The sequence below is a fragment of the Sturnus vulgaris genome, chromosome 9 (assembly GCF_052056855.1).
Source record: "Sturnus vulgaris isolate bStuVul1 chromosome 9, bStuVul1.hap1, whole genome shotgun sequence".
NCBI classification, from domain to species: domain Eukaryota; kingdom Metazoa; phylum Chordata; class Aves; order Passeriformes; family Sturnidae; genus Sturnus; species Sturnus vulgaris.
The window spans coordinates 14,337,450-14,355,556 of NC_142251.1; the positions used below are offsets into that span (position 1 = coordinate 14,337,450).

The 18,107-nt window shown below is 35.7% G+C and overlaps 1 protein-coding gene across 8 annotated transcripts in view; it reads right to left on the reverse strand.

Moving 5' to 3' along the window:
- TTLL7 (tubulin tyrosine ligase like 7) overlaps positions 1-18,107 on the reverse strand; it is a 63,308-nt gene that overhangs the window by 6,912 nt on the left and 38,289 nt on the right. For 5 of the 8 annotated variants that reach the window (XR_015805393.1, XM_088169889.1, XM_088169891.1 and 2 more), the window contains 9 exons: positions 17,484-17,631; positions 17,326-17,399; positions 14,303-14,438; positions 13,407-13,493; positions 8,935-9,130; positions 7,948-8,228; positions 6,579-6,635; positions 4,903-5,037; positions 3,206-3,286 (listed from right to left, as the gene is read on the reverse strand). Coding sequence is in view for 6 of the 8 variants with exons in the window: in XM_088169889.1 (XP_088026015.1) it covers positions 3,206-3,286; positions 4,903-5,037; positions 6,579-6,635; positions 7,948-8,228; positions 8,935-9,130; positions 13,407-13,493; positions 14,303-14,438; positions 17,326-17,399; positions 17,484-17,631 (1,195 nt within the window). In the remaining 2 variants the exon portion in view is untranslated. Of the gene's footprint in view, positions 1-3,205; positions 3,287-4,902; positions 5,038-6,578; positions 7,114-7,947; positions 8,229-8,934; positions 9,131-13,406; positions 13,494-14,302; positions 14,439-17,325; positions 17,400-17,483; positions 17,632-18,107 lie in introns of those variants that run through there. The other 3 variants (XM_088169893.1, XM_014883392.2, XR_015805394.1) reach the window with 2 other exon arrangements.

Consider the following 18,107-nt stretch of genomic DNA (forward strand, 5'->3'; position numbering starts at 1 on the left):
TACCTGGCAGGAGACAGTGCAGTGAAATCAGTAAGTAAGAAAATAATCAGCAAGATATTTACAATAGAAACATTTATAGACACGCCATGGATTTATTACATACAGACTACATTTAAATGCAAGAGCATAAAGGCTGAGCTGCATTCAGTACAGTGCTAAACAGATGCCCATCCAACTTAGCAGAGTCCTGGATACACCTTTGCACATCCCACTGAACTGGGGCGTGGAGGGAAGGTGGGATACATTGTGCCTGCTTTTAAATATCTGGATATTCTAACTCAGTTATCTCTGTTCCCTCCATAATCCCTGGAGAGAATCACATTCCAGAGTGTCTTGGATTCTGTCTGTTTAGATACTATTGATAAGCCTGGGAATAGTTTTGTGACCAAAGTAGTATTTAGGCCCCATAAAAAGCCTACAGTGCATGTAAACTATCAACAAAAAAGCCAGTTAAATCCATGAAATTTCCTTTAAAGGAAATACTCTCTCTGCCTTTTTTGCATAACAGCATCTTCCAAAAAACCAGCCAGACTCAAGTGGGTGGTAAACAGATGGAGGTATTTTCTAATTTGGTATGAGATTTTATAAATTAGAAGGTACAATGCTTTCCCTGGAAACTTTCAGACATGTAGGACAAACTGATTCACATGGTGAATTGTGGTTCTCAAAAGGTAAAAGAGATTTAGTAGAACAGTAAAGTATGGAAGAATGCTGTGGAATTGCAATTTTTAGGTCCTACATAAAAAACTGTTGTTTATAAATTGTCTGACAATGAAGGAAACAAAGCTTAAATAAACAAAATGCTTGCAATGGCACAAGGAAGCTCTGTAGTATGCCTAATGGGCAGAAAATCTATAGATACCTAATAATGAGAGCCTTGAAGAAATATTATTTTTTCCCATGCTATTTAAACTCTTTTTGAAGACCTGGGATTAATCTGCATGGACAGGTCTTGCAGTAATTCCATGCACAAAATAACCCAAAGTAAACACAATACTGTCCTCTCTGTTGGGAATCTTTATGAATGCAGGTGTCTAACGCACTAAAACCCACACCCGTGGCCTCCAAAGAGTCAGATAGAAAGAGTAAGATATTAAAATCTAAGGGTGCTGATCTTTTCTGGTGACAGCAGGAGCTAAAGCCAGGTTTTGGACTGTCCCATGCCTGTAGAACAGGCCCAGACTTTCAGATACTTCCTTAACAGCATTAGCCTTCATGCTTCTCAAGCCTTTTGCCTTGTGTCTCACCTGTCCAAGGCATTCCCACACACATGGCTGGTATCTGTGGTCAAACACACATCTGAAACAACTTAGTCCCTAAAGCACATAAAGATCAGCCCTACATGACTTTTCAATGTTACACTGACTAATAATATCTCCCTGTGTGAAAAAGAACAATTCCCCTCCGTATAGACTCTCTCACTGGCCCAAAAGACAAGCTAATAACAATGACGCCAGTGTAGAGCTTTTCCTTTTACTGTAGTAAAGAAAACTTTTACTGGAGTTCAAGAAAACTAAGAACTGAACATCTTAGAGTAATCCACAGACTGCCACGTACTCTGGAAAAAAAATCTTTCTTGCTGTTTTTACTGTGCTGATATTGCCAATATGCCAGAGCAGGAAATGTGCTGGTTAGTTGTCCTTAATTTGCAAATATGGCAAAAAAACCCATCCATTTAAGAAAAGAGACAAGGCCTTGCACAAAGGCTGGAACTTCATGAAACCTACATCTTCATTTTTCTAAGTTAATTTCCCTAGCTTGCCTTCATCTTTCTGTTTAATTTACATCATTTACTTTAACAAAACAAATTATCTAGGTATAACAGAACAAGATGTTATGAAAGGGCATATACAAAACCCTCTGGTAACCATCAAAACACTTAAAGAAATTATGTAAAATGATGCAACATGAAGCAGTCATAACTCCTCCCATACAAAAAATCTCTTTTTATTGAAAGTTTTAGAAGTTAAATTTCTTTTAACATTAATTTACTTAATTGGTTTACTCTCAATTAACTTCTGAATGCCTCCTGTATGCACGCTGTAATGCCAGAATATTACACACTAAGAATATGAGTAAGTTTAATTTTTCTATATCATGTTGAATAAGTGTTAAGCAAATACAGTTGTCAAGGATGAACATTGTAAAATCTAGTACATTGCCCAGGTATTTTCTTCTTGTGTGTTAGAATTTTCCAGTAAGTAAGAGTGAAGGGGACTGAGATTCTGTTTTGTATTTCACAAAGTTGCAAAAGGTACCTTTGAGACAGATTCCTTACTTGCATAAATATTCTCCACCTTGCTCATTTCTCCTTCACCCACCTCATTGGAATATAAAACATACTTCTTTCAAATCAACAAAAGACATTTGGCAGTTCTCAGCTGCAATGTCATTGTCAAAGTTAATCCGTTTTTATAAACTACCCTTCTAAGAATAACTATCTGATTGCTTCAAGGGATTGAGGTTAAAAGCAGTTTTAAAAAAAGGCAAATCATTTCCAGTGCAAGCAAAGATGAAGGGCTCTCTAGTGCTTCAGGAATTATAAGTCTCCTGAAGTTGTAAAAGATGTCCTCACAAGAAGAGCAAAAAGTCCACATTTCAGATTGTGCAGTAACAACCTGGCACATCAATCTGTCATCCTGACTTTGCACATGTGCCCTTGGTTTAACATGACTGTCAGTCAAATAAAGGGCAGAACCACCCTCTGTTGGAGGCTTTCTGAAATAACACTTAAAGGAGAAAATTCTTTGCTTGGTAGGTCCATTTTTTATTCAACATTATCTATTCTAATACTGTGGGTCAAACACTCGAACAGTCAAGTACAGTATCACTCTTCTAATGGAGTTTTAATATGCTGGGTCTGAAACTGCTGACTGGTGAAGCCCTTATCAATCAACCCTGCCGAGTGAAGAGCCTTCTAAGAATGTTAGCTAGAACTTGGGTATTTAAGCACTAATCATTTATTTGATTGCTTTTTTTCCAGCATTTTTTTTGAGAAATTTTTAAATTATAATCCAGAAAAATCATGCTTCTTCAAATATGGAGCAACAAAATGTCCTATAATAGAATTAATGCAAATCTATGTTAGTACCAACAGCCAGTATTTTGGCATCTCAAGTCACTCCCAGCTACTGCTAAACACCAGTAGAAACACTGCTATGCATCTGCTTTAGATGACCTTCTGAAAATTAATTATGTCACTTACTTTTCGTTGCTTTGCTGAATCCAGTTTTACCAACCAATAGGATGACACTTTTGTTTTATGATACTTCCAATTATCCATAATCTGTGGTAATTGTAAAACACAAGATAAAAAATATACATGAAAACAACTGAAAGCTGGTCTTTCATTCACATGCGCTCATAACCTTAAAAATGTGTGCATCTTAAAGACCGCAGTGAGTTTTCTCTAAAAGAAATAGCAAATTATTTGCAAATTATGTGGGGCAACATTTTCAAAAATCTGTGTGATGCTTCAGTTCAATACTACCCTCTTTTCTACATAAATCTGACAATCATACCCTATAAAGCAGTTAGAAAGTTGTCTTGACTGACTCAGCTCAGATTTTTTGAGAGTGGTAAGTTCAATAATGTATAACTGCTGATCTATTTAAATAGTGATAGGTTTTGCTGCATATGGGACACTAAACATACCTGGAAATCATCTTTTCTATTAATAATCATATGTGAATTGCAACACTCTGCTTTCACAAAATAAGTGACACCAAAATAGCTCAGGATGGAATATACATTTTTATTCTCATTTTGTTATTTTAACTTCCTACTCTACTCCAGACCTTCAACAAGTTCTGTCTCACCAGCACTCGTTTTCCTGCCCGATGAACTATTTCCCACCAGGAACCGGTTGTGGCCAGCCGAATTGTCAGGGCTGTGGCACAGGAAGGTGTGGGGCTCCCCGGGCTGGCACAGAACTGCGCGCATCAGGGACCGCGATTAATGGGCACGGCGGTTCTGCCTTGCAAACCCAGTCTGCTGCCTGTGAATACTCTCTTCCTCCACCACCAAATCAACCATCATTACAGAAAAATTCCTTCCCACTCCAAGATAGCTGCAGAAATTACTAGAAACATAATCAGCATTCTGGAAGCTCACAGAGCTCAGGACATTCCCGCCCAGACAATAAATCAGATGAATTTTAACATCAGGGACTGTGCTCACTACATCAGAGCACAGGTGTTAATTTGAATACTTTCATTTTTCTTCTAAACTGAGAACATCTATCTTTATTTTTTTCTTTTCCATCCTGTTAGCTTCTTTGCATTAAATATTTACAAGGTATTTAGACAGCATGCAATTTCGGCTTATATATATTAAGTATTAGGGTTTAATTGACCTTTAGTTCTGCATTGTTTCACATGTCTTGATACTAAACTACAAGTCTCAGGAAAACATTAGATGTGAGAAAGGTTAATTTAGTAGACTACAAGAGCCCAAAAGCACATGACTGGTGTTCTTTATGACCCTCAAACCTCCATTCTGCCTGCAGCACACCATTCTGAGTTCTCTAGTATGCCTGCTTGAGAGCAAGTTGAACAGGTCAGGATCTGTTTTAACAATATCAGATGAAATATGAATTGTAACATTCTTCTTGGCTTACTTAAAAGTTTGAACTTTCTCTACAATGAAAAACTGGATTTTCCTACCCTCCTGATTATTTCTCATATATTTTATTAGGACGGAGGAATGTTTTCAGTGCTGCTCTTTTAAGGTCAGAAAGCATGCAAAGCTTCAAGCTTTCAAATTCTTTTGAGTTATCCTGAGTTCTGGAAGTTTTAGGGCCACAGGAGCTAATGAATCATAGATTGAGCTTTTTACTTTCCTTCTTTTCAGTAACCTAAACAGTGTCTAACCCGCTTTTCTTTCTTATTTATAGATACTTACATCTTCTATAATTAATTCAGATTCTTCATTTGTTTTTCCTGGGAACTTGACTCTCAAGTCATTCATAAGGAGAAGAGTCTCTTTTGTCAAAGCAACTTCTTGCTCTTTTGTTTTCTGTTGCAGCAAAGACTCACTCTAAAAGCCAGCACGAAGCAGAGGAAAACATTTCAAGTGTGCCATTAAATCACATTACAAAGATGTTTGCTTGACAAAAAAAAATTTCTAGAGTGACATAAAATATATTATTAAAGTGCATAGACGTGTTATCTAATACAGAACTAATATATATCACATACATTAATGCATCACCATTACTTAAGAGTTGTCAAGAAATCCAAGAAAAACAGTTTAAATGAAAGTTTGTTTGAAATAGAATAAACAAACATATATTCCATATTTATGATACCCACAATTTAAAGTATAAATTTGAAATTGAGATAACAGACTTTGAATTTAAATTCAACATAATGAAAGATATTAGTCATAAAAAGCACTCTTTCAGTTCCTCACTTCAACAATTTTTATTGCCATAAGTTGGCAATATATAACAGGGCCAAGATTTCAGGAAGTATCAAAAAGGACACTTTTCTCCTACTTTAGTCAGTAAGGGATCTGACAATGTCTTCAGCTGTCTAGAGTTTTGTTTAAAGTATTGGTGCTTTTTACACCAGCACTGATGTGAACCCCTGTAGTGTCTGCAGACGACCATCTCTGGAGGATTTGGGGTTCTTCTTTGAAACAAGACACACTAGGTTAGAAGTGTTTCTGATCCTCTTTCTTTACTTTCACATACATTTGCATTTTCACATTTGCAAAACCAAGTCAGTTTACTTTTAACATTTTTCAAGAGTGAAATTCAAAATTTTCAGGCACTTCTAATCTTTGTATCCTGCAACAACTACAATAGTTACAGATATTTTTATTAAGTGAGTGATAAATATTTTCAAGCACAAAAAATACTTTGGTATTCGATATATGTTAATGTGGCTGAAAAAATAAGATAGCAAATATTTTCAAATACACTTTTATTTATAATTCCTATAATAATATGTCTGTAATTCCCAACTGTAAATGATTTATTTTACATTTTGTTCCCTTACGTTTAAAGCAGTCAGATCTCAGCAGACTCCAAAAATGGCAGTGTACTTGCTCTTTTCTTGCCCAAAGGATAAACTAACACTTTATCATGCACAAATGATTTCTTCTTAGTAAGTCACAGTTTATCAATTTTAATGTTATTCTAGCAGTAATATATATTATATTATTCTTAGTTGCAAAAATAATTATGAACAGAGTTCCATTCAGAATACAGTGCTAAATTATAAGCAGTTCTTATCTGTTCTGTAATTAATTTTATTCACATCATTTTTAGGAAGCATGACCTAAGCTCTATCACCCAAAGTAATTGTTCTGCACATCAAGATCATTTCTGTGGTGGAGCGTTCTCAATGAAAAAGAGAGTATGATTTCTTACTAGTGTTAATTTAAGCGAGTAGCCCATTTTTAACATCAGATGGTAAGAGACTGCTTTTAATCTTTCAGTAATTTGTATTTGATATAAAGTTAATGTGAATAGAAAAATCCATATTAGCACTGTCTCATTAAACTCTCAGAGTACATCATGATGATAAAAGGGTACTTTTTAAATTTAAGATAGCTAATGCGATAAAAAATACCTTTAACACGTTGTTGTGAAGACACAGTCTTAATGTCTTTCCAATTCTATTAGCTGACTTTAAAGATGGAAAACCATGTTAAGGAGTATTTCACAAGATGTCAGCACACAATTTTAAAAGGATCCTTTTTCATCATTTAGACAAAGCCTCACAGGCAAAACAGACAATAAGCGTTCTACCGGATAGAAATGATGATTAGAGATAGTAAATACTATGAAGCAAGTTAATTAGCATTACAAAAGTGTTTCTCACAATCAAAGCTCACCACAATACAGAGAGGCAGCAAATATGGGTTAAAAGTGCCAATTTGTTTTGCCCCATCTCCACACAAATTATTTGGGTGATGAAATATATAGGTCAGGCATCAAAGCATGAATGGAAGCGCTCTGGCACTAGCAGGCAATGCAATCTTGAATGAGGCTGGGGATTGAGACCTGCAAACACTGCCCAAGGATAAGTGAATATGGGCTCCAACATGCCAACACAAAATAAGAAATGCCCGGACCGTGATGGAGATACCAAAGAGGATGACAATCTGCTAACAAAATGAAAAAATATAAATGGTCCAGAAGTACACTGTGAAAGTACAACTAATCACACAAATTCTAAACAATTAAAAGTTTAATCTGCTCTATTAATTAATTGGGCCAGCTGCTTGTCTGTCTCAAGGAGAGGGTTCAAATGAAAGATACTTAATCTATTTTAAAAAAAGAATGGCTTCTCCTTTAGAATTTGCAGTGGCAAATCCTGAAGACCACAAGCACTGTAGAATTTTTCAGTAGTTCACTTTGGAAGTAGAGCTCTACTGCAGTGGTATCGCATATCCAAAAGAGGTCCAGTAGGCTGAAAATTTATCTCACCTTCTACATTGGACAGCCATACAAAGACTTACTAATGTTTTATTCTAGCACAATCTGTTTACCCTTGAACTATACAAAGGGTTTGAAATCTGGATGTATTTTTGCGGCTATAAAGATTTTGAAGATAGGTACAGCCTTACTTCAGAACCAGCAGCCCCCCAAAAAAATCACAGAAAACTTTTAAGAGAGGTAATGATCCTTTCTATCTTCAAAAGCCTATTTAGGAGTGAAGGTTTCCCACTCACAAAGTGAAGGTTTCCCATCCTCTTAAGATTCCCATTTCTACAAATTAACATCTGTATTACTGCATCACAAACACTGAGACATCACAGCTGGCACTCATCCCATATCACATACAGGTCTAGAGATCTTATATGCTTGAGTGTCTGTCAACATAATCTTGACTACATTACCTCAAGTTTTCTGATGTTGCAAAAATTACCAATGTATTTATTGAGTTTTGGAGAAAAATGGAACACATTTTGAATGCAACTGCTGTGTTAACTCACCCCTGAAGAGTTCATAGTTCCCAAGGTGGCTGTCTGAGAGAATCTGGCTGAAGATGGGCTACGACTTAGAGAGTGAGACCTGTTCACTGGGGATGCTCGCTGCATTTGGAGAGATGCTTTGGCTGAAAAGGGGCGCTGCTCAGCTCCCTGGGACTGCATAGTGAGTATGGAAATGGAACGAGGGCAGCTCACAGAACGCCTTATTGGGCCTGCAGATGATGTGGGGGATGAATATGATGGAGACTTTATGTTTTTATTTGAAGGTTTGCAGTTCATTCTACCTGCAGACAGATCAAATGAATGATGTTATTATTTTCTAAACACTCATTTTTCAGTCTTTATAACTAACAACACATATGATCAATGTGTGCACAGATGTTGTACTACCATGTGTGTTGACTAACAACTCTACATGTAGAAGTCAGTCGTGTCAGATCCCCTAATAATACAGAATTTACATACTTTTAGGAACATTTATTTCTTCCTTATATTCAGCCTTAATCATGCAGACTCCAGTCCACTATAACACACATGAGATTTATAAGAGAGCATGTGCTCTTTAGGTCAAAATGGACGTGACTTCTGTGTGTGGCTTCCTGACAATAAGGATATGGAAATAGGAGAGAAAATTTGCTCAGTGGATCCCATATTTGCAGATCCAGTATCTCTCATTTGCTACGGCATAGTTACACCATTTTTTAATTTAGTTTTCAGCTAAATAAATGCCGCTATAAAAAATAAAATTTTAGAAGCAGCATTATACATATGCAACTACATTATGAAATTCTTTGAGACAACACACCACTAAAACAAAAAATAACATGGTTTATCTATTAATTTAGAAAATTTTGATTTTACAGAAACTGAAACAAGCAAACCAGTGCTTAACACTGAGAGACAAAGTTGACACATTCTAAAAGACTGAAGAATTTAATATAATTCATTATCAATGCCACACTTCCTTGGAAAAGTGATCATTTAACTTACCTGATCGTTCCAAAGCCTTGTATTTATTTTCTTCAAGATCATATGAAACTTTCTTCTCTTTTTTTTCATTGTGATCTTCCTTTTCAGTTTCTTCTCCCGATTCTGACAAACTGCTATCACTATCACAGCTACTGTCACTGCTGTGGTTCTTAGGTTTCCTTAAGGAATGTGCACTTTCTGGCATTGAACACAAGGGCTAAGAAAAAAAAAAGAAAAAACACCCAAGAAATTGAATTGAATCCCAAAGAAACAGCCGGCTATCAGACTAGATCCCTGATTCAGGCGGGTTCAGGCAGGATTTGAACACCTATAAACCCTCCCAAATTAGATTGGAAGTTTATCCTAAATTTTAGAAAAATTGCTTAAATATTTAATTAAATTAATTCCACTAATTAAAGTACTAATTACTAAAGTAATTCTAATCTTTCTCATATGAAGAGCAGTATACTATAGTAAGAGTGGAGGAGAATTATTTTAAGTATGAATTGCACTACCAAACATACTGAATTATGGTTTGAAATCATAAATCAACACAGAATACCATTTACAATCAGTTCAGGTTTTTTTTTTATTTGCAGTAACTGAAGCAACTTAACAATGATCAACATGAAGTAGAAAATTACACCAGGGAACTTTGGCTGTTTTACTTTCAAAAAGAAAGTGATTAAACCACATCCTGCAGAGAGCAGAAACCAAAGAATATATAGCAAGCTGTGCTAGCTGTTCTTGGTGCATCATATGCACATGGGATTCAGTGCCATTAGCTAATTAATCCACTGCTATTACCAAGGATACTGCAAGACAAAATCCAGAAAGGTGGAGACAGAGAAACTTATCCAAGAACAGAAACTACAATTGAAAATTTTTCGTCTTCCATTCACCGTCAGTCAGACACAGAAGATGCAGTATCCTCCATTACATCTGTTCTCCTAAGTAGGCTTATGTGGTCACCTTTATTTCCTACACATTTTCTTTGCAGTAACTCTCAGCTATAAGAAGCTATGCTGATGGCCTCATCTACCAAATGGATTGCAGTTAAAGCTCAGATTTTAAAAAAAAATTTAAATCATAATATCTGTATATATTTTGAGTCAAAGTGAAAAATAACTCTCAGGAAGAATTTAAATTTTTCTAACGTCTTAGCATAATGCAATGCACCTAGATTTATTATGAAGCTAACAGGAAAAAGCCCCAAAACCTCCTGTTGCTGCAAGATACACTTTATAACTAAATAGATGCTTCTATTAAACTTATATTCCAGACAAGGAAGAGAAGGGATTTCTGCCACTAATAGTCTGCTTATGCCATCCCAAGCTGTTAGACCAGATAAGAAGCTAGAGAAGAATATTGAATTGAGGAGAGACCTGACAATTGTTGTAACACAAAGAATATGTTGATACGTATCTGTCTGCCAAAGGGATAAAAGTAAAGTGCCTCAACACATACAACTTTATTAAAAATAGCTCTTCTTATCATGAAATGCTGTGTATGGTGGAGACATATTGATCAGACATTCTGAGTTACACAATGTATAAACATTTTCAATCACAGCTCACAGGGGCTTTAAGATAGATCTTATTCCACTTATCACATACATGTTCTTCACACATTCTACAGTAAATAATATCAATTAACAAAGAAGAACAAAGAAAGATCAAAGAAATTACAAAAAGAAATAATGACAAATGATAGCTGAATCTGTGTATAAACTGATCTCTTAAAGAGATATCTGATTGCCAAGTACATCTAATCACCTTGATTTTACCCTTATGCTAACCCAATTTTTCTATGATTAAACTCATCTGATCTTACACCAAAGAATTAAAATTAATTTCTCATTTCCTCTACAGTATCTGATATTTTAGTTCCTTAGTCCATTGTCCTGCACATGAGTAACCCTGATAGTGTGTAGGTGTCAGGAGCCTTCTAGAGACTGTAAATAAACTGGACATTTCCAGAATGCACTTCTCCATCTATGCAAAATTCAGTGATGTTTTGAGTGCAGGAAAAATTGCCTTCATTCTGTGAAAATCTTGATTTCTTTTTTCCTGCTGAGTTCCTAATCATGTTCAAATAAAAACAAGGCTGAAATTCTTAGCAAATATGGAATAATTGTTACACTCAAAGCTTGTATTTATTTATATGTACACAGCCCTCAACCTCTCCTATGTATAGATATGTATGTGGAAATGTAGATGCTTATGTATGTTTCTATGCATGGAGGAGCATGGGGAGGAACACACCTCTCTCTCCTAACTAGTCCAGTTGTTTTATTAGTTTTCTGAGTCCTGACTGATGGGTTTTTCCCCAAGGAAGAGTGCAACCCAAGGCAATGCATCTGACCTAAGAAGACCTTCTGTCAGCAGGGCAGCCTCTGAATTTAAGGGGGGACAGACTCCACGACCTTCTCAAAGAACCTTTCATGTTGGGTTACATTACATGAAAATTACCAGTCCTGTGGTTGCTTTGTTGGGATTTTGTCTTTTAGATCCTGCATATGCAAATAGTTCTTTATTTGTAGGATTTTATGGTTACAAGGTGAGGTTTACAGCTGGATTATTCTCTTACCTGACAGTTTGACAGGCAATAGTACTTTCCACTGCTTGGATCCCTCCCCAAATTTCTGTATAGATATATATTTAGACATTACATATCTCATAGCAGCCTCTTTACAAAGAGGTGGCCAATTAAATGCATAGAGGTGATACTCTTTTGGAAAAAGATACCAGGACCATCTGCATGGGCATCTGTGTTTCAAAGGGAGCACACAGGACATTTTGCAACCAAATCTCTGCTTACATGGCTTCACTGTAGGTAAGGCTTAAATGAGTGAGAAATGTATGAGGACCATAAAAAAGATGCAGGAATAAGAATCCTGCATATCATGAAGTGTGAACAGTGCAAGGAAAAGAAACAGTCTCCCTGAATAAGCTATTTTTATTGTTTTCTGTTTTGATTTCATCAATTTTGGGGGGTGGGGGGAAGGCAATTTTGGTCATAAGCAATTTTTGCTTTCTCCTCTAAATGCAAACAATGTTGTACCAGTAAGGCAGCTATAAGCTATACAATCCATTTGCCTGTTATAAAATAAGACCATGGCATATAATCTTACTCATAAATTAATCAAAATTCATCTTAAAACTAATTGAGAGAAGTTTCTCAGTTTGGGCCTAGTACGCTATTAATGTTTAATTAAATGTTACAGCCTCCAGCCTGGGGATGCCTTGTGAGTAAGGAGTGTAGAGGTAGAAGAGAATAAGTCAGAGTGCATATAGGCAACCAGATAGATGCTCTCCAAGGATTGTTGGGAAAAGACAGGCTTCTGGAAAAAGAGAAAAATGGGCCTGAGATGGTGAACTTGAAAAACTGACCCCATGTTAAAGAACTGAAAACAAAATTTCAAGGAAAAGGATCTCTTAAGAATGTGGACTGAGTGTACTGCTAGGGCGGACTGGGGTTTTTTCTCTTGTTCAAATGAATCTACTGCTGTAGAGCATGAGCTCACAAAATCCCCATATTTTAATGAGGTCCCTGCAAATCTATCTTAATACCAGATTGGGCATGTAGATCCTCTTTCCAGAATGCATGCCTGTAATAAGATGTAGCTCTTTGGATTCTTGTACATACTTAAAGTACTTCTTCAAGCTCAGAACAATTTTCAGCATTCATTTTGTACAGATATATCCACAGATTTGTACACCATGTCATCAGAAACATAAAACGCTGTAAAAAAATTTAGGTGCATCCATAAACAAATCCATCAAAGCTCAGAACAGAGATCTCGGCTCTTCTAAGCAGACTTGACCTAAAATGTTTACAGGATATAAAAAACATACTTATTTCAGCCAAGCCCAAACTATTTATCTTTACTGGCTTAGAGATAAGTTTATTTAAGGCAAAGACTCACATGAACTATGCACACAAGCAGAAAGCATTAAGCTAAAAATAATATACATTCACATTAAAAGCAGATTTTGGATGCAAAATGGGTTCCAAGATATACTGTAAAACCCTCTTAGCAAGGGAAGGAGCTACAGATATATCAAAATTATAATTAATTCTTTGACTTTCCATATGCCTTTTATCCCACGATCTCAAAAATCCTAATTTCGGCACTAATAAATTAGAAATGAAAGCATTCTTTTGAGACCCACTATTGATATAAAAATGTTTTCACACACCGAAATCAATCACTCATACAACAGTTGTTGCCATGCATAGCAATTTCTCCAAACGGTTTAGGGAGGGAAAGAAGGATTGCATATCTCCTTAAAACTTTAATGGGATTAAGTTGGACAAATGATAGTGATACCTCTATTCATACTTAAAAAAAAAAAAAAAAAAAGGTTAATGGCAGTTTGAGGAAGAAAACTTCCAGCAGGATCAGCTAACTAAATTCCCCACTTAAAATTCTCAGAAAACCTGTATATAGGTTTTCTGAAATAAAAAATTGGTATCTAGAAGTCAAATACCTTAGGTCCTCGTTGCCTGGTGCATTTTCCCATTAGCTTTTCATCATCTATTTCACACTGCTCCAGAAGATCCAAAATGTCCTCCTCCTAGAAATGGGAATTTCATTACTATAAATTCAAAGCAGGACATACTTCAAAAATTCAAGCAGAAAGTGGTAGAAATTTGAAATTACTCTGATTACTAATCCTGAAATAGGACTGTGAATTCCTCCACAGGAGGAAATAGAAATATTTATTTTCATGCATGCATCTCTCCTTGCAAGCAACATGAAATTGAGGGTTAAAATCAAGTCTTAACATTAAAAAAAGAAAAAATAGTCTGAAAAAACAATTGAACAAAGATTCCTGTTAAGCTGCTAGATGATGCCAACTACAAAGATGCAAAATTATTGCTCAGATTCCAAACTACATCATGTTAGCTTGTTATTAATACAGCTGCTTTCCTACTTCCTCTGAATAATTAAGTAGGCAAATCAGGTAAAATTTTTGGATGCCTTAAATCCTTAAACTAGTGGAGCTGGTTTTAGGACATCTCTTGTTCCAGTCCATACAAGTGAATGAATAGGCTGGGAACATTACTGGAGGAAGAAGGAGGCAATTACCAGCTCAAAAGCAGTTTCTGCCAACCTCTGGTTTGGCCAGGGGTAAGGCTGAGGATCAGGGACATGGTAAAGTAGCTTAAAGCCATCTAGCCTGTCTCCACCCTGGGTCCACTGCAGTTCATCCAGATTCAAGGATCTGGCCCACAAGCTGCACAAAGAATAATAATAAGATCATGGAACATTATCAAATGCTATTTATTAGCCATCATGCATGATTATAGTGAAACTAATCCACGAGGTCATGAATTCAAAGAGAAGTAATTCCTAAAGCCAGTACTCGGTGTACTTCAGTACCTTCATTCTTTTTAAGGGGTTATTCATTTCCCGCTGAAGTGAAGCTGCTCTTCCAGCAAGAAACGTCTGGAAAGCAGTGGCTAACAAACTCTCATACTTTTCAAGTAAAGTCTTATCATCAGGAGGGTAAATTCGCCTGAAAAAGGAAAAAAAAAGAAGAGTTTAAGATAGAAGCTGAAATATTCATCACACAAAAGTAATGTCACTAATACACTCTTTTTTAACATGTACACATCCATCTATAATAATTACATAAAATCAAATCATAAAGCATATACTCTGAACACTGCTCTCTAAATCTACTTTTAATTCAGAGAACACAGTCATGTTTAAACTAGCAATTAGCCAGTCAAAAGAAATACCATGTAGGTCATTCCAGATGTATACCACAACCCAGTTTTGCAGTGCTCAGGAATTTCAGCGGGTGTGAGTGATGCATTCACAGGTGTGAATGATTCATGAAATATTAACAAAATATTGTATGTCAAATTCAGAGCCACAAGATAATTGGTATTAGCAATTAAACGTCACATAACAATTTGTATTAGCAACCAAAGGACACAAAACAGAGAAAATCTGAACAATCACTTTGATCCCATGGGCAGGATATGAATTAAAGATTGAGTATGTACTGCACTTGAATGTTAAATCCTCCAAAAAATTAACAGGAAAAAATAGGTGCTATAAGAAAGTAAAAAAACAATGATATGTGGATATATAAATTGTCTGATTTTCCATTAGAGCAGCTATGCCATTATTCTCTAAAATCACAGGTAAGGAGATGACAATATCAGAAGCAGGACTTGGTGATTTATTCATGATCGTCAAGCAACAACAGGCTTTGAAGAAAACCAATCCATCTGCCATGAATACCTGAAACACTGCTAGAAATATGGCTAAGATGGAACACTAATTGTTAATATATTGTAAGGAGTAACCTGTAATTTTGCCTGCACTGTTCAAGGCATGGACACCATTTGTATAGTGCATGACGCTATGTGACTTTTATGTATTTGTGAATTTTTACAAGTTTCTTTTTGTTCTCATTCTTCCTTTTTAGATATTCTTTCCTTGAAAAGGTATCTATTATGAGGATTTTGTTAAAATGAAAAAAAGGATGATTTGATACCATTGGTCTCAGGGCAGTTGTAGAACAAAATGAAGATGCTTCCAGTTTGCATTAAACACCTAAATGAGATTTAGATTCTAATTTAGTTTCAGTCAACACCTTTTAATGATGTTAATTCTACTGCAGAAAAAGTGCCATAGAAGAATACTTTAAAGAAAGGGTAATATTCTTAATGTATTTAGAAACAGACTGCAGCTAAAGGCCATTTCAAAGCCACATACATCCTTTCCAATTCCACATGATTTCACAAGAGCTCCAAAGTGTGGCTCCTACTTCAGCTGCCCCAAGACTTCTACTGGAGCCTGCTATGCTTGCAGACAGACATGGACTAAGCCAATTACTGAGCTGATATTCACAAATTAAAGCCAAACCTCCTGAGTTTGAGGTTATTCTGGATTTTTATTCAGAGTGCAGTATTAATCCATTCAGCAATACTAGCTTCCAAAATTTCCACAATTCTATGTCAATGCCTGACACAAGCTAGTCCTGCTCTACAGAGGAATATCACATGGAGAAAATACTGCATAATGCTTAGATAAAATTCCTCTTCTTCTCTAGCCAAAATTACTTTCCTTCTCATGTTCTGCTGATCCTTCAGCCTTTTCTCAAACACATGGTAAAAAAAAAAACCACAAAGCTGTTCTGCCTTTTTTAAAGTGCAGATTCCTCATCAAGTCACACTTTGCTTTTTCCTGAGGAAAAAACAATTGTGTTTTCACTGATTTACATTAACCCAAAAACTAAATAAAGAGAACATGTGTCTGATTTTCAGTCAAGAACTGAATAAGCAACTTAAAATGTGATCAGTTAATGAGCTGGATGTTTAAGTTAGCAAAAAGAAAAATGTGCTAAAGCATCATAGCGCCTCTCTTTCTTTTAATAGCATTATATCTAGAGGTTTCTTTACTTACTATTTCAGCTCCACACATCAAGAAAATATGTAATTAAAAGTCACAAAGAAAGACTCTTTGTAAGCAAAATGTTAAGTCATCAAAAATTCGAATTTCACAGAAACATCTATCTGTTTAAATGAGAATTTTACTGGGAATTATAGAACATCTGCTCAAAAAAAGGCAGCAATGAAGAACAGCAATAAAAGCATTCTGACTAGTTCAGAATAAAATATGTGAACTCAGACCTCTCACACCCTGGATGAATGTTATAAATAGTGGGCAAATATTCTCATCATCTTTTGCTAGCCATACTCTGCTCCCTTTCACCAACTATTCCTAGGCAATGCTTCCCCTTCTCAATGAGGCAAATAACAAGAAATAATAATAAAAACATCACAAAACAAAATCATTGTTCTCTGGTCAATGCCTGTTGCAACTGACAATGTAAAGCTCTCTTTTGAACGTCTTTTCCCAAGGAATCTGAATGTACTTACATTTCAGCCTACTGAGATCCAGAATCAAAGTGTAAAAATACAAATAAAGTATTTCAAATGTCACGCTATTCAAAATTATCGAAGCACCCATAAGGTTTCTGAATTTTTGGCAAGCCTCAGAGATGCAATATAAATATATTTTTACAGGGGAATAATAATTCTGCACCCCCTGCCACCAAGATAGGAATGATCACATGTGATTAGAGAACATGTCCACAACAACAATCAAGATTCTTGGTACACTGAATGTGAACGATCATGTCTTTCAATCAAGTGTCTTGCACATGCAATAGAATGACTGATGTCATATAAATTCCTAATTGCATGGAAAAAATTGGAATCAAGAAAAGAACCATCTGAAAAAAGACACCTGATGTACATGTATATATTTTTTATAAATGCCTACAGGTTTTTGGCAGTAAATTAGCATCTACCACAAATATTTGTTTCCACTGTTCCTAAAGAATATACTGAATACTTCCTACTAATACAGTCAAAAACATTCACCTGTAGTTCCCCATGTGTCTATTTTCATGCTCCTCTTTGGAAATCTGTTTACGTACTTGTGCAAGTCTTTCCTTCTACAAATCAAGAAAGTAAGACAATTAAAACAAAAGAGAGTAAATACCATGAGCAAGAAACAGAACTTTTTGTTCCCTTCCTACCAGTTCTTGTTTTCTCCTTTCCAGTGAATGGCGCTGCCTCTCCCAGTCTGAGGAGCCTGGCAAGAGTTTTTTCACAGGACCTTGGCCATAAAGTCTTTTTTGAGCCTCAGCCTTCTGTTGGGCTAAATTTCTCCTTTTATCACTTGTCCTGAAACACAGATGATATTAAGAAATGTCAGTTCAACGCAGCCGAAATGAGAAGCACTTTCATATCAAGTACATAATCTGTATTTTCCAGTCAGTCGTGTGTTTATCATATATTAGAATTGAAACATTCATTAAGTATTTTTTTTAATATTAACTTTCATGGCTACAATATTTTCACACTTTAAGGGATACGGTATTGACTCTGAGCTATAATTTAATGTGCAAACATGGTTGTATCTATTTTCCTGGGGTGTGGATTTTTTCAACACATCTCAGCTACAAAGTTTTCCTCTAGAGGGGTGTGGCTTTTGCTTAATGTGACACTACCAGTCAAGCAAATTTTCTATATGGCCACATACCCATGACTGCACGCATATGCCAACTTCAATAAGTGTTTGAAAAATTGTTTAAAAGTACAACAATTACTATTGCCATTCATTTTTTGCAAGTACATATGCATGAAGAAAAATTTAATTT